Raw genomic sequence first — 16,673 nt, 5'->3', positions numbered from 1 at the left:
TAAAAAACAGGCCGCTAGGATAGGAGACAGGCACAGCTATTTATATCCCAGTTAGTTAGAGAGAGACAGGCAGGGGGAGGACCGAGGAGTTTGTTATGTGTTTGTGCCATGGCCTGCAGAAACCAAGACCTGCTGGAGGCATACAGCCATAGAGCCCCAGCGTCCCCTGAACCACCACACACCCGGGAGGACCCCCCGTCCTCGGAGGGGATGCCTGACGCAGTGCTCCAGGTGGAGGCGGAGTCCTTCTTCGTGAACCGTGAGCGACTGGCCCGTGACAGCCCTTACTTCAGGGCCCTCTTCTATGGCGGCGGCAGAGAGAGCGGGAAGCGCCACGTGGAGATCAAAGGGGTGGGCGTGGCGCAGTTCCGTGCTCTGATGGAATACACCCAGACCTCCAGGCTGCCTCTGAACCGGGACAACGTTCTGAGGATCTTGGAGACGGCGGACTTCCTCCAGCTGGAGAGAGCCAGGCTGCTGTGCTGCAAGTTCCTGGAGAGAGAGCTGCACCTCAGCAACTGCCTGGGGATGATGGGCTACGCCTGGCAGAGGTGCTGCTGGGAGCTCTACACAGCGGCCCGCGACGTGACCCTGACCCACCTCCCTGCCATCGCCTCAGAGGAGGACTTCCTGTTCCTGTCCAAAGAGAGCATGGCCGACCTTCTCTCCAGCGACGACCTCTTCGCCCCCAGAGAAGACCTGGTCTTGGAGGTGATCCTGCGCTGGGTAACCTTCGACCCCAGCCGTGAGGAGGACTTCCTAGAGCTGGTGGGCCTCGTGAGGCCGGAGAGCCTGACCCTGTCCTACATAACTGAGCTCCTGACCCGGGTGAAGGGGTCTGACCCACAAGCCAAGCTCATCTGTAAACTCAATGAGCATTTCCCAGCCTGCTGGACCATGGGCCGGTCGCTGCCCCGTAGCAGAGCCAGAGAGACCCTCTACATCCTGGGCGGGCCCCATGACCAGGACAAACAGGCCCTCTACCAGTTTTACCCTCGCAGCGGCAGGTGGCAGAACTGTGCCCCCCTGCAGAGGAAGAACCTCACCCAGTACTCTGTAGCTGCAGTAGGTAAAGACTGTACATGGAGAAGTAGGCTACTGTAAAGCACTAGGAGTTCAAACGAACAAATGGCATAAAGTCAGGCATACACATTTGCGTTCATGCATTCAATCATTCAGTCATTCATTCACAGGATTTTGCCACAGCAGTAGGAGATCATCTCTCATCATCTCTCTCTATTTTTCTCTCTGTCTGCACCCTGCACCCCCCCCCCCCCCAACCCTCTCCCTGCAGGGGACAACGTGGTGGTGACGGGGGGCAATTTCCGTGATGAGGTGGTGTGGTACAGCGTGGACTGGGTCAAGATGTACCAGTGTATGAACGAGCGCTGGGTGGAGGGGCCGGCCCTGCGGAAGTCCCGGCACAGCCACGGCTCCGTGGGGCTGGGTCTGGAGCTGTTTGTCCTGGGGGGCAGCATGGATGAGGGGCCCGTGGCTGACGTGGAGAGGCTGGTTCTGGGGGCGGAGGAGTGGGTGATGGGGAGTCCCATGATCCGGGCCGTGGAGAGGGCGGCGTGTGCCACCCTGCGTTCCTGTGTCTACGTGGCGTGCGGACTGGATGAGAACGGTGAGGCGTACGGCGGCATCCAGCGGTACAGGGTGAAGGAGGACCAATGGGATGTCGTCTCGTACTGCCCCTTACCAAGGTAACCATTCTCTAGAAGCTAATTTGGAGACATATACCATAGAAACAATGCCATTTAAAAAAAAGAACAACATTTCCTATCAATAAGTTACGGGGGAATAAAAGTGATTCATCAGGTTACTGCCACACCAATTACATTTTCTCATAATATCATCCAGGTATGATCTTCTAGCAACAGAGCTCAATGGGGCCCTCTACCTGTTTGGAGGTAAGGCACTGAGGCTGGATGTGGAGACAGATGAATGGACAACCCTGGAGGAGGAGTGTTTAGACAGGAAGTTCTTTGGCGGCTGCGCCACAGTCAGCGGCCAGATCTACCTGCTGAATGAGAGGAAGATCAACAAAACACTTCCCAACATGGTTCTGCTGGACCCCTATATTGACACCTGTGTGGAGGTGGACGACGCCATCCCCTGCCCCGTGCCCCTCCGAGGCGCTGTTACCATGCGTCTGGTCACATGACACCAGAGTGGCGCCAGGAATCCCATCTGTCATAGCCAACATCCTCTCCTCTACCTTAACACTCTTCAGATTGTTACTGTAGTGCCATGTGTACAGTTAAACTACCTGTCCAGCCTGTTGTGCATGGAAGCAACATATCACACATCTGTAATATAAATATTAAAGGAGTAGTAAAGGGAATATGCATGTTTAGCCCTGTTTTAAGGTTACTTATGATCATATACAGAGTTTAACATGTTTTTGAATGATTTTTCAAGATGCCCATCCACATCCATTGTATGACCAAAACAGTGGTAGAGCAATTATCAACTTTCTCGAAAATGCTAGCTTTGTCAACGTTTTGATCTGAACCATTGTATATGATCATAAGTAACCTTAAAACAGGGCTAAACATGCATTTTCCCTTTACTTCTCCTTTAACTATTGTATTGGAATGATTCGACACATGTTGATTCTGTTGGTCAATAAAAGTAATTTATTGATAGTGTTAAACTGGCCACAGGGTGAACAAACCTTGAGGAATGTGCATTCAAGTTGCAGAACAAAACAGAACAAAAAAGACTAATCATATGTTTTTTCTGCGACATCCATTTTGGGTTTTTCCTGTTAAGATTCATGTATTTATTTGTAATAAAATAAACATCCCGTAACATGGTATCAATATGATTCATCCACTGAATCAGCCCTTTAGGAACCGATGGCAGTGAAAACCCAATGGAGAGCACAGCTGTCCAGCGTGTTCCCAAACTGGTTATAACAGTCCAGGGAAGCACACTCAGCTGTGTATTCCAGTATGATCAAGATAATCAAGGCAGATTCTTCTAGGCGTATATGAGGTCCACAGCTCACTTTGTCCTTACACAGCATTAGGTTTTCAGTGCATGAACTGTTTGTCACTTGTGAACTTATGACATTACATAGGCTTGATTCTCTTTAGAAGAGCCTGTAATCTATACATTAGTCATTTAAAAAGAAAATGTATAGATACAGACAATCATTAAAATTTGGTTCCTGACATAATTTCACATTTGTAGATTCAGGTTAGCTCAAGAACAGTCCCTCGCCTGAATAGTGTCTTTATGACTCTCGTAGGCAAAACTTGCTTTCCAGGTCCATGTTCGCAAAACAGCTGTAAAGTTCCTCTAAAGCTATAGGCCTACCTTGTACACAAAGCTAAATAACAAGTGTAGTTGTGTGGCAGAAAAAGTGTAAAAATAGCAGCCAAGGCACAAAACTAAGCTCAGTAGCAAGGAGTTATAAAACATTTTGGAGAAGCAGGCTGCAAGCCACTCTCTACTTGTCACAATGACTTTCTAAATAGCTTGGAAAATAAAACATAACGATGAACTCTCTACTCTAAAATAAAACATAATGAAGAAGAATATCGATAAAAAATCGACTTCTTTTCTCATCAGCACTAGGCATTGAAATGCCTGTGGACTCATTATACAGCCATGTATACTGTAACTATGAGAGAGCAAGTGAACTACAATATTCTACAAGGAGACATGTTCCTCATCTCGGCACAAGGGGGTGCCATCGCCATTCTTAAGTGAAATTTATTCTAGATATCTATGACTATATGTACAATTTGAATGCACAGTCCGTTTTCCATCTTAGTCTATTAGGTATTCCGTCTATTCACTCTCTTTAGTACATGCAGTCCCTGTGTGTGTAAACAGTGTGGATGTTCATATATCAGATAACTTTGGTTTTGACAGATATCCTCATTTAGCCATAAGATGTATTCTTATGGGAGGAATATTGACATGCTGCACTATGACAGTCGGATGTTGTATCAGTATTTACATTTTACACTCACATATAAATACAAAATCTAGAAACACATATTTCAACTTAAAATAATGCAGGAAAATAAATTCCAGTTTTGATTGGCCAGAAAAGATGATTATGGTTATGTACAGTAATTAAATTGAACAGTGAAATGACTTAATCAGAAATCATGAATAGGCCATATCGGTAATATATAAAGCCATGCTAATGAATCATATATTACCAATATACAGTGAAAAAACAACTAGCCATCAGTACAGCCCTGCCGGAGCAGAGCAAGGTACTATCTGGCTTTGGGCAATCTGCTGTTCATATTCCTCTGGTGGGTCAGGTTGTTGAGGACACAGTTGTTGGCAAGCGAAGCCAGTTTGGAATTGAGGGCGCCCTTCCTCTGCTCCCAGCTGCACTCCTCTTCCTCCTCTGGCTCCTCGTCTTCCTCCTCCTTGTCTTCGGCCTGGCTTTCCTCATCGCTACGCTCGTCACGCTCCACCTGCAGAAGGAGATGTTCATGTGACCAAGCAGACCCAAGTGAAGTCAGGCTATAGCCCCTCAGTCCATATAAGGAGGGAGGTGATGGGTTGAGTCTACTGACCTTCCCCAAGAAGACAAACTTGTAGACCATGCGCAGGATCAACCAGGCCCAGAAGATGTGCAGTGCTTGCAGGGTCAGCAGCAGAGCATTGAAGAAGTAGTACCCAAAGAAAGGCCGGAAGAATTCCATGGACAATACCAGCGTTGTGTGGACAACTCTGACAGAACAACAATGGCGGGAGAGAAAACTGGAATAATACAATGTACAACACCAGAACAAAATGTGCTTTCCCCTCTATTCTAGGTATTACAGGTATTTTAAGAGGTTAGCTCGAGTCTTACCTGCCAGGGAAAACCACTAGCCGCGTGACCAGGAACACCAGGGCGAAGATGACGAACATCGCATCACATGACTTCCTCCAGCCAGCGTAGTTGAACATCTTGGCAGACTGTTGATGGAGCAAGACTAGTCTTGATTACCACACGGAAGAAGGCCAAAAACAGCTCTTAAAGTCATAAGGGACAGACTGTCACAGCTGAAGTTACAGTGGTAGTGGTTGTTTTGAGATAGGATCAGTGAAATGTGACACTGAGTGACGAGTTCCTTTAAAAAAATAAAAAATAAAGTTTATTTCTGAAAAAGTGAAACAAGGGGTTTACTTTTCTCAGTTCCTATCCCCTGAGAATGCATTTTAATCCCCCAAAACAAATGTTTTACATCTACCACAAAAATATAACCAGAGTTATTTACAACAGATGTGTTTGATTGTTTGTGCAATCATAATAGGTCTGTGAGTCAGGGTAAAAATTAGAGCTTTAGGGAGGCTAGCTGGTAGCAAACAATGGCTGCATTCAAATCCAAGTTTGCAATGTCAAGTTCAAAGTGTATTAATCACATACTGTACTACATCATACCAGTACAATGAGCAGTAAAATGTTTTCCACTAGCTCCTACAGTCAATGTGCTCAATAAGCAAAGTAAAAAGTAGGTACAAAATATACAAATATATAAAACTTATCAGTGCTAATCATTTCCTCATTCCAGTCCTAGGTACTCAGCTAGACATTTAAAGGTTCCCAAACTGTCAATTTACTACAGTATACTATTTGTCGTCTAGCAGTCTATCAGTATCATCCTCATCTACAATTCATCCAATCATAGACGACTGTGTCTGTGTCCATGATGTAGGCAGTGCAATTAATGTTCAAGTATACAGTTGCGCATAGTGTTCAAATTGTTCAGAGTGTTGGTTCAAGTGTTTAAGTGTACAGTAGTGCAGAGACCGTTGTGGTCGTAGACAAGGTGCAATGTGCTCAAAGTGTCAAGTTATCAGTTGTTGGTCAGCAAGGGCAGGATAGTGGCATTGAGAGACTGGTCAGTGAGAACAGACCAGTTGCAGGGGGATGGGGGGTTAACCGTCCGGGCAGAGGGGTGGTAAGAGGAGATCATGGGTCATGGGGGGGTCTAATAATAAAATAATAAAAATGTAGTCTATGCCCTATGTTGTTACTTGTATGTTCAGTTGTTAGAAGTAAGCACTTGTCTGTATGCCGTTTTTGATGAGCATCTGTATGTTCACCTTGTTCCGATAGGTCTCTTGATCGGAATCGGGTCCATATCCATAGGTCATGATTGTCGGCTAACGCTATTCCAAACAAAGGAGCTATTAGCTGGTTAGCTGGCTGTGCTATGCTAGCTTTGCTAACGTTAGTTACCCTAGTGGTAGACCGGGCCACTTCCAAAACTCTGGAAAAGTGGCAGAAAAGGCTAAAAAAAAGTTACTAAACTTACTAAACTGTCGACTAACTAGACTAACTGAGCTAAGTTAAGATAGGCTACAAAGCTGGGGGACTAGAAAATAAGGAATTAAGATCAATTTTATTGGGAGCTTGTAATGCATCCAGCCATCCACTCCCCCAGCGACGTCAGATTCACATACTTAAATGGAATGGAATGATCGCTGTCCTTTGTGGGAAACAAAAACCTTATGGACTAAAGCAACTGAAAGTCTGTGGCCAAATGGCAATAACAACTTAATTATTGAATGTACATAATCCCAGAAAGGACATTCAGTACTTTATACTGTATGTTCACACCCATTAAGTGTGTAGCAGGTAACATCAGGTCCAGTTGCTCTTACCTCCAGAAGGAAGTCCGATGAGTCGTGCACTAGCATCACAAGCGTGCCAATGCGCACATAGTTGGCACAGTAGGAGAAGCCAAGGAGGAATATGGTGGCGATGTGGTGGATGATCTGTTCCTTGAAATCCTGGAAAAAGCCCGAGACCACACAGCTTAGGACACACACTAGAACCTCAATCTGACCTCAGTGGTGTCAATTTGTGAAGTCAGAAAGAAACAAAATAACATCTATTCCCACAGAACAGACTGAGTTACTGTTGGGGTTCAATGCAATGTCTGTGGGAGGATTTTTCAATGGGACTTTTTAGCAGGAAACAAGTGAACCAGAATGACGAGGAAGTTCAGTAAAACAAGCAGGCATGGGATGACAACATTAGCAATTTGATCTGACTGGTGCAAAGTGCCCGTCTGCCCATCCTGGTTGTTCTCAAAAACATTATTCAAAACTGGAGACACAGGTATCGAACCAGCCGGCATAGATAAAGAATCTGTGCTTATCTAGTCCAAACTGCTGGAAAGTAAATTGCTATTGTAGATTCTGCAGGCCGAGAGTAGGGATGTAACAATAACCAGTAAAATGATAAACCACTATAAAATCCGATTGAATTTATCATGATAAACTTATAATTAAAACCGTGCTTGATTTCTGTGCTTTGAAAAATTTAAAACCGTGAGAAAGTGAGCACTACTCCCAAGTAACAAGTTTGGTGGAGGTATCAGGTGCCTGGGTCAGGACGATGAGTAGAAGCAGATGTTCCGGCTCGGCTTCAACACATCATTTTATATGCTGATGAAGGCGTGAAGCCAAAAACGTCCCACTTGTTGCCCAACTGGTAACCGTAGGGTCCTCAGAAATACACCTGCCGAATGTCAACTTCATACTACAGAATGACACTCACCTTCCTTTTCACATCCACAGAGACACACAGCAGCAGTGACCAATAGAATCCCAGTTCCATCATGTAATACCAGTAATGAGCCTTTGCCACGGGCTGCAGAGAATAACGGAGAGATCGACAAACAAACAAACAAACAAACAAACACACAAACAACAACAAATGATTTCCATTTTACAGCACATCAATCCAGGGGACATAGCCTACAGTGAATTTCTTGTCTTCCTTCCTTCACTTCACCGGCATTAAGTACTCTCAGCATGTGTCCTGTGCAACCAGGAAGACCAAAACACTCGACCACTGCTACACCAACATCAAGGGGACATATCGCACACTTCCACGCCTGGCCTTCAGGAGGTCAGACCACACCTCTGTGCTACTGAGGAGAACCAGGGTAGACTGCAAGTAAGCATGGACAATACTGACTGGGGCTACTACAAAACATCCACCCCAGACCTGAACGGATGGGCACGATCTGCCATCAACCACGTCAGGGACTGCATTAACAGCTGCATCCCCACCAGGACATCCAAGGTGTTCCCCAACCAGAAACCCTGGATGAATTAAGACATCAGGACAAAAATGAAGGAAAGGAGGACTGCTCACCAGTCAGGCGACACAGAGCTCTACAAGCCCAGCAGATGCCCCCTGGAGAAGGCCATCAAAGGGGACAAAAAGAACTAAAGGAACAGCCTGGCTTATGTGCGTGGCTGGCTTGTTTCTGTTCAGGACTGGTCGAACGGAAGCTAGTCATGCCACTGAAATAGCTGTGAATTGAAATGACCTGAAATAATGTCTGATAAATAAAGATGGGTCTTGTCACCTGGACACATCAGTTCCAATGCTTCCAATTCTAATTCAGCACAATAAGAGCGGGATAGCCAGTTTATAGCCAAGTGTATTTCAAAAGCATCATCTTCGTGTGGAACAGAACTTTAACTTTAAGGAGGCCAAAAACGTCTAATCATCACTTTATTGAGCATGCCTAACACAGGGCCGAATCTCTAGGCAAATACTGCTTTCTCATACGAGGTGCCAAGCTTATACACTCATGAGCTCACAACAACTAGCAGCAGCTTCCGTAACATTAATGGTAGCGGTCAGTGGCTAAAGCAGTTACACTGATGATTCCTGTAACGTTAGCTTTTTTTCTGCAATTGGTTAGACTTCTGTTTCTGTACAAAGTTAAGGGATAAAAAGATTGGAGTGAAAGGATGAATGTGTGGAGGTTTGGGGTATAGTCCCATAAAGTCATCCCCATCAGGGCCTTGAACCCCCATTTCCCAGGTGGGAGTCCTATGCTCTCACCACTACTCTACTTGTGCAGCGGAGTTCGGTGGGTTGGTTTTGGTGTCCTTCTTCCAGTCCCTAGTGTGGGTTGGGGTTAGAATAAGGGTTGGGGTTGGGACAGGATCTGACCTATAAGGCAAGGGGTAAAGGTTGGAGTGAAAGGATGAACATGTGGAAGTTTGGGGTATAGTCCCATAAAGTCATCCCCACTGGGGCCTTGAACCCCTGTCTCCCGGGTGGGAGTCCTATGCTTTCACCGCTACTCTACTTGTGCAGTGGAGATCGGCAGGTTGATTTTGGTGTCCTTCTTTATTTTGGTGTGCTGGGACTACTGCCTCTTGTGGTACCAACAGAGAAATGCAGGTCAACATTGACCGGAGGGAGGGAGGGAGTGATAACCGGACAAACGCTATTCTAGGTGCGCTGTCTTACAGCCATGCATTAAAAAACACTGCCTCTTGTCTAGATACACTGGCTTACAGCCATGCACAAAAAAACACTGCCTCTTGTGGTAGGTGCGCTGGCTTACAGCCACGCACAAAAAAAACACTGCCTCTTGTGGTAGGTGCGCTGGCTTACAGCCACGCACAAAAAAACACTGCCTCTTGTGGTTGCAACATAGAACTGCAGGTCAACAACCCAACGGAGGGAGGGAGGGAGGGAGGGAGTGACAACCGGACATTTGCTATCTTTGGTGCGTCGCCACACACAAAAACACCGAAGTCAGGATGCTATTCATTGACTACAGTTCTGCCATCAACACAGTATGCCCCATCAATCTGGTCCCGAAGCTGAGAGGTGTAGGCCTGAGCAGCACCTTATGCAACTAGACCCTGGATTTCTTCACGGAAAGACTCACAGTGGTGAAAATAGTCAGCAACACCTCATCCACACTGAACATCAGCACGGGTGTCCCGCAGGGCTGTTGCCTGGGCCCTATAGCCCACACTGTGTCCAAACTGTTACTAAGGGGCAGGGAAGGGTGCTAGGAGATGCAGTGCAGGCAGTAAAGAGTTAAATTGTAGCTTGTCTGCGGTTCCGCCACCCACCTGTATGCAGGAGGGGAGGGGGGGGGGGCAAGCAGTTACCAAGGAGGCCTTTGTCCTAGCAACCATCTCTGGCTTCACAGTCCACACAGCTGAGCTTTTACAAAAGCACTTTGTTTTTGTGTGTGTGTGTGTGTGTGTGTGTGTGTGTGTGTGTGTGTGTGTGTGTGTGTGTGTGTGAGCGTGTGTGAGCGTGTGTGTGTGTGTGTGTGTGTAGAGACTCAGGATTCCTCATACCTGGAAGAGCCCATGTTTGAGGCTGGAAAATAATGACAAAAACCCTGCCTATACCTCATAACTCCAAAGAAAATTTACCTGTCCTTAAACAGAAGCTCACACCAACAGAATCTAACATTGAAAACAGATTAAAGACAAACATCATAGAACATTCGTTGAACATGTTGACAAAAACCTAAATGGCCTTGACGTAACCTAAACACCAAACAACAGCCCTCCGAGGCTGCAGAAACACAATGAAGGGAAGTTGACTAGGCCACTGTGACCCTAAATACCACCTCCTACTCCTCTCCTCCAGCACAGATAATTCAGGCCTCACACAGAGGGAAAGGTATACAGAATTAGAAGGGTCCCGGTGCTGTAATCAGTAGAAGCGCAGATATGGAGGTTGTGTTTTCTTTTCAAGTGGGGTCTAGCCCCTTGGGGCGGGGTGAGGTCCTCTGGAGGAATGTCATGTTATCTGAGAGAGGGTGAGAGGAGGGGGGGGGGGGGGTGGAGGCCCGCTCCTCCAGGCATAACTGTCAATGTTGGAGCGGAGCATCACAAAACAGCCTTTCCTGGCATTGTATTCAACAGGATTTCTCAAACGGTGTATGGATCCTAGAGATAAATCCTTTTTGCTTGTGACCTCTAGCTCAGGAGTGGGCTGAAACACTCATGGAAGTCAATTCTATTCCATGTTGCTGAATAACCAGGGGTTGTGTGGTGTGTAGTCTGACTCAACGGATGTAGGTTATGGGGAAAAGCCTTGTTATTAGTATATTACTGCCCAATCAGTTGCGATGGATCTGAATCCCGACCCAATCAGATTCAATCCAGACTACGAGAAACAACCTAGCAACCGTTCTGTCAAAGATGATTGTGATAAAGAAATAGTTGTTTTCCCCCCTATCCCCGAATCGTCATGAGTCCAGACAGACCTTTCTCCAGCTGGCACAGTGTAAAGGAAGTGTGGAGAAAGGTCTGGCTATGCGAGACTAGGTGGTGTGTGAAGTGAAGTCCTCACCTGTTTGGGGTAGTCCTGCCAGCACTGCCGCAGGTCCCAGAACCAGGGGCTCTGCAGGGTGGAGGAGGAACACAACAGAACACAGTCACTGGGACAGTCTTCATCCCTTCCAAAATGTACACGCCACAGCAGCGGTTAAAACACCTCTGACGTATCCATTCAGTTAGTGAATGACGCTAGCCATGGTTATGGCAAGGTAGCCAGGGGTTCTCTAGGATATACTTGATATACTTACACCAATCAGTGAAGCAAGACCTCCCACAAATGCACAGAGGTAGAACATGAACCTCCAACTGCAAAGCAGACATTTAGAGATTAAATAGTGATCTGCTCTGCATCTTCAAAGTCCTCAGGAATCTAATCAAGAACATGACGTGATCAATATGTGGGGGTAAAGCTGGTTGAGACTGGACTTACGAAGCCTCGCAGAACTTCTTGGTGCTGCTGGGTCTGTCTTGGTTGCGACGGTATCTGAACCAAGTCTCAATCTGCCTCTGAGAGAGTCCACACTGCTTCACCAGGCTCACCATCTCTCCCTGAACACAAGACAGGACACAATACAACCTCTGGACATTTAGAGTTACAGTAGTTTGTTTCCTGTGTCTACAGTAAGCCTGCCATACAAAACCACGTTTCCATCATACATGCGATTTAGTCTGACTATTCAGTTGTTCACAAACAACTGCACAAGAGATAATCTATTGCCAACTTTACAGGAGAAGCAACCTCAGAGAGACCCCCTTCCTCCCCCCTCCCTCTCTCTCACAGTAACCTCAGAGAGACCCCCTTCCTCCCCCCTCCCTCTCTCTCACAGTAACCTCAGAGAGACCCCCTTCCTCCCCCCTCCCTCTCTCTCACAGTAACCTCAGAGAGACCCCCTTCCTCCCCCCTCCCTCTCTCTCACCCAGGAAAGACAACCAGAGCAATCACTCTCAGCTGCACTAGTGAGCAGCAAAGTTGTTGTTTTATGATCATGTTTTATCCTCCAGTAGCGAGGAATCCAGGTTTGACCAACTGAATATTGGAGGAGGAGAAGTATGCGGGTGCTCTAGTAACAGATGTGTTTAACCCAGCCATTGTCATCCCCTGGTCTGAGTGTAACAGGAGTAGCAGCCCCACTCCCACCACCACTCCGCCCCTAATCCCTCACTCTGGACAGGCTCATGTTTCCAGGCTCTTGAGGACATAGACGCTTAATTACTACAGGAGCGTGTCGGCACCAGGCGGGGCCAGGGGGCTCCAGGGACATGCGGGGGGATGGGGGGGACATGCGGGGACATGCGGGGGGATGGGGGGGACATGCGGGGACATGCGGGGGGATGGGGGGGACATGCAGGGGGATGGGGGTGGGGGTGGGTCTACAAAGGTTGGAAAGTCACAGCCTATAAGCCGAGATCTAGGACAGTCATACTTGGCGTGGTTTGTGGATGCTTCAGCCTTCCGGAAGCATCCACGGAGACGTGCCTTATGGAAATGTGAGGTTTGCAAATCCAGGTACTGATCACAGAGAGTGTGAGGACTGACACAAATGGTAGCCAAGTAATACCACCCACATGGGTTGCTTTTACAGGCAGGAAATATCCATGGCCAAAAAGACGGGAAACATTTGTGTTTCCTTGAGCAGTCAGATGTAAGCATCACACGACCTGGCAGGTGTAGATGCCTGCAGGTCCACGCTTGCAAATACTGTACTTTTAACCTTCAAACACACCCCATGGCAATGGCATGCCTGGATATTCAATAGGTGTGCTACCACTCCCTGTACTAAAGCAATAACCACAGTGTAACATGCAGTTTTCCTGTCATGATTCATGTGAACCAGTCACCTTTATGCTTCTGAATCACTACCTATAATTTCCTCCCTTCCTGTAAGTGTGTGTGTGTGTGTGTGTGTGTGTGTGTGTGTGTGTGTCAGACTGACATATGAGGGCTGCTGTTTATCCTGTTTGTAGAAGGTCTCCAGTTTTGGGACAGGCGGGGCTCGAACCCGGACACGGTCCCGAACACCCAACTTCCTGCTCAGTGGAATGGCTACCACCCTGGAGAGGAGAGGAGAGGAGAGGAGAGGAGAGGAGAGGAGAGGAGAGGAGAGGAGAGGAGAGGAGAGGAGAGGAGAGGAGAGGAGAGGAGAGGAGAGGAGAGGAGAGGAGAGGAGAGGAGAGGAGAGGAGAGGAGAGGAGAGGAGAGGAGAGGAGAGGAGAGGAGAGCAGATAAGATCAGAAAAAAGAGAAGAGAGGAGAGGAGATGAGATGAGAGAATTAACACAGTTATTTTGCCTTTGGGATGAGGTTGATCATTGTTAGTTATTGTTGTTAGTCATTAACATCTCATCAACAGCTGTGAAAAGGCCTACAGTAGGAACAGGGTAGTCAATCGTGTCAGTCTCCAGCATAAAGCACAACAACAACAACAACAACCACAACAACAAGTGTCAATGACTACCTCGAGTCTTGGGCCTCTCCTGCTTAGTGTGACATTTGGCTAGACAGCCTTGGTGTTTTACCTTACAAGTGCACTTGATCTGTGTTTGTTTTTCTTACTGAGGGTGTGTGTGTGTGCATGTGTGTGTGTGTGTGTGTGTGTGTGTGTTTGTTTGGATGTAACTATACCAGAGAGATAATTATCCAAAAGCAGGCAGGGAGGGAGATCAGAGAGATGATGAGAAGGTCAAGCCTGCTTAGCAGGGAGACACTATGCTCTCTGGTTACACAGGGACCCCATGTTAACAAGCAACAGCTGCTGCATGCACCCTCACACACACATACACACGCACGCACACGTGCGCACACGTGCGCACACACACACACACACACCGCCCCACATGTAAACAAACCATGCCTGCACTGCACCGCACCTCTATCACAACAGACACACACAAACAAACACACACACGCACACAAACAAACAAACAAACAAACACACAGGCGTGCATGACTCTGACTCACGGGTGTTAGAGTATCTCTTTCTACTACTACTACTACTACTACTATTACTGGTCTACAGTTATTACTCTCCCTCATGAAAATACCCATGTTCAAAACAAACCCCACGGCAGCTCCGCTCAGCACAGTCTAACCAGCAGCATAACAGCAGAGAGGAAACTGCTGAAAAGGAAAAGCAGGCATGCAAAAGATGACCCTATCACGACTGTCCATCAAATATCCCAACAACCTGTCTCCAGGCCGCTCATTCCTGCGTCTGCCTCCGCCTCTAACCCCCTCCACCGTGGGGCCGCCTCTCCCTGAAGACTGCATCTGTCAGGAGGTGGCTGCCATCCTGGCACTCCGATCACTGACACACGTGGAACATTACACACTATCCCTTATGAGGGATTATATCCCTTAAACGTTATTTAATTGCCCTGCCTACATCATGGACACAGACATAGACATCCATGATGGAATGGGATAGGTAGATGAGGATGATGCTGATAGCGTGCTGGATGACAGATAGTACAGTAAATTGCCAGTGTGGGAACCTTTAAATGTCTAGCTGAGTATCTACAGTAGGACTGGAATGAGGAACTGATTAGCACTGATAAGATACTTTAAGGACAAGCAATTAAAGTAATTCCAATGTACCTGTACCCGTACTTGTTACACAAGAACTTGATATTCTATTCTATGAGCCCCTTCTCTGAGTCCCTTTAAGACCATTTGACCTTCAAGCCTCTGGAGCCCCGAACAATGTTTAAGAGGTGGAATCATTGTTCCAAACAGACTGTGGAGAGCATCCATCAGTGTGCACACACTCTGGAGCTGAATGTGCAGACTGCTCTTTTTTCTGTTCACTCTCTGTCTAGCATCTGCCTTACGTCAGTGATTGTCTTTCACATTCTCCACTCAATAACATATTTCCTCCTCATCATCAACACTTTCCCTTAACACTTTTGTCACTTATTTATGATATTTTACAGGTAATTACTGGTTATCTAATTACCCTGTAGTAATACAACCCACACCCACCTACTGTTCTGTAGTGATTCCGATTCAGGAAGCTTTTATATTCTTGAAAGGCACTTCATTTTGTAGTAATAAAATACAGTTACATGCAGACAAAATCACATACAGTATTACACAGCCTGAATAAGCATTGGCATAGTGATATTATACGCACCACCACCATCAACAACAACAACACTCACCCCTCCCCCAACACACAGATACACACACGCACACACGCACACACACACACACACACACACACACACACACACACTGCCGATGTGAGCATTATCCTAATCCCAGAGGAAAACACTAATAGCCTTTCCTTCCTCCAGCAGCAAGAAACTAACAACTCATCAAGCTGCCATCTCTACAGCCAGGGTGACCAAGACGCCATTATCCCGCCCAGCTGCCATCCCATCAGACCAGCCCTGACCAGTCAGCCAACCGGCCAGCCGCGGCCATCCCATCAGACCAGCCCTGACCAGTCAGCCAATCGACCAGCCGCCCAGCAGCCATCCCATCAGACCAGCCCTGACCAGTCAGCCAACCGGCCAGCCGCCCAGCAGCCATCCCATCAGACCAGCCCTGACCAGTCAGCCAACCGACCAGCCGCCCAGCAGCCATCCCATCAGACCAGCCCTGACCAGTCAGCCAACCGACCAGCCGGCTCAAAACACATGGAAAGGAGTGAGGCTATGAATTGACCTTATAGGTCAAGTTTTCTTGCATGGTTTTAAATAGTATGTAGCCTACCACTTTTAATGTGCCCAGGCCTGAGGCACTGTGTATTGTTCTGTAGCTCACCTGTCAAAGACATAGCGCAGGGCGATGAAGGCCAGGGCCAGTGGCAGGGTGCAGAGCAGCTCGCGGGGCTGCGGGTAGTGACCAGCCTCGCTCCCCTCCAGGTCCCTCCAGGTGAAGCCAGGAGGTAACCAGTACTCCTGCTGCCATAGCCACTGGTCCAGCATTTCCTTCATCCTGGAGAGAGGAGAGGAGGAGAGGAAGAGGAGGAGAGGCAATGAGAGGAGGAGGAGAAGAAAGACAAGGAGAGGAGAGGAGGAGGAAAGGTGAGGAGTGGAGGAGGAGAGGACAGAAGAGGAAGAGGACAGGAGAGAGAGGAGAGTCAATGTGAGAGTTGGACTCTACTGAAACATTGATGCTATGATTAATATTAGATTGCAGAGCTCAGCAGCGACCCTCTAGATGGCTATTTTAAGAGAGAAGAGAGAGAAAAGCAGATATTCATTGATTCATTGATTCACTCTTTACAAACACTAAGTGAAACATTCATTCTTACGGTGAGTTTAGTATATTTTGTAATTTTATATCCAGCTATATTTGAGTTTCTCATCTTTCAGCAATATCAAAATTTAGAAAACCAGTCCAGTAATTAATGTTATCTTGTTGAAACTCGCACTGAATCCCCTTCCCCCTGAACGCGCTCGTTGCGCGATTACCACATGCGTTTTTCTTCATGTTTACATCGAAATATTTTGCTTTATTACAGGGCTGGATCACCTGCCATCACTAACACAGGCTGTCGTTTGACGCCAATTGAAATATTCGCGCATACAGACAAGCCAGACCAAAACACCCACCTAAACAGGGATACATGG

The 16,673-nt window shown here is 47.2% G+C and overlaps 2 protein-coding genes across 2 annotated transcripts; one reads left to right on the top strand and one right to left on the bottom strand.

Annotated features, from left to right (window-relative positions):
• Positions 1-210: 210 nt before the first annotated feature.
• Positions 211-2,167, top strand: LOC311314620 (kelch-like protein 24; the record flags this gene model as incomplete). Its single annotated transcript, XM_084445048.1, has 3 exons — positions 211-1,069; positions 1,295-1,706; positions 1,864-2,167. 3 exons carry the CDS (start codon positions 211-213, stop codon positions 2,165-2,167), a joined length of 1,575 nt encoding a protein of 524 aa, XP_084301174.1.
• Positions 2,168-4,124: 1,957 nt separating this feature from the next.
• Positions 4,125-16,034, bottom strand: cers4b (ceramide synthase 4b; the record flags this gene model as incomplete). Its single annotated transcript, XM_084444912.1, has 10 exons — positions 4,125-4,451; positions 4,554-4,710; positions 4,835-4,941; positions 6,634-6,762; positions 7,535-7,627; positions 11,111-11,161; positions 11,346-11,403; positions 11,528-11,646; positions 13,032-13,149; positions 15,862-16,034. The coding sequence occupies 10 exons, from the start codon at positions 16,032-16,034 to the stop codon at positions 4,245-4,247; spliced, it is 1,212 nt and encodes a 403-aa protein (XP_084301038.1). The 3' UTR covers positions 4,125-4,244.
• Between the last annotated feature and the right edge of the window lie 639 nt (positions 16,035-16,673).

Source organism: Borostomias antarcticus, assembly GCF_949987555.1.
Source record: "Borostomias antarcticus genome assembly, chromosome: 10".
Lineage (NCBI taxonomy): Eukaryota > Metazoa > Chordata > Actinopteri > Stomiiformes > Stomiidae > Borostomias > Borostomias antarcticus.
The sequence above is the reverse complement of the archived record's forward strand: the minus strand, read 5'-3'. Positions and strand labels throughout refer to the sequence as shown.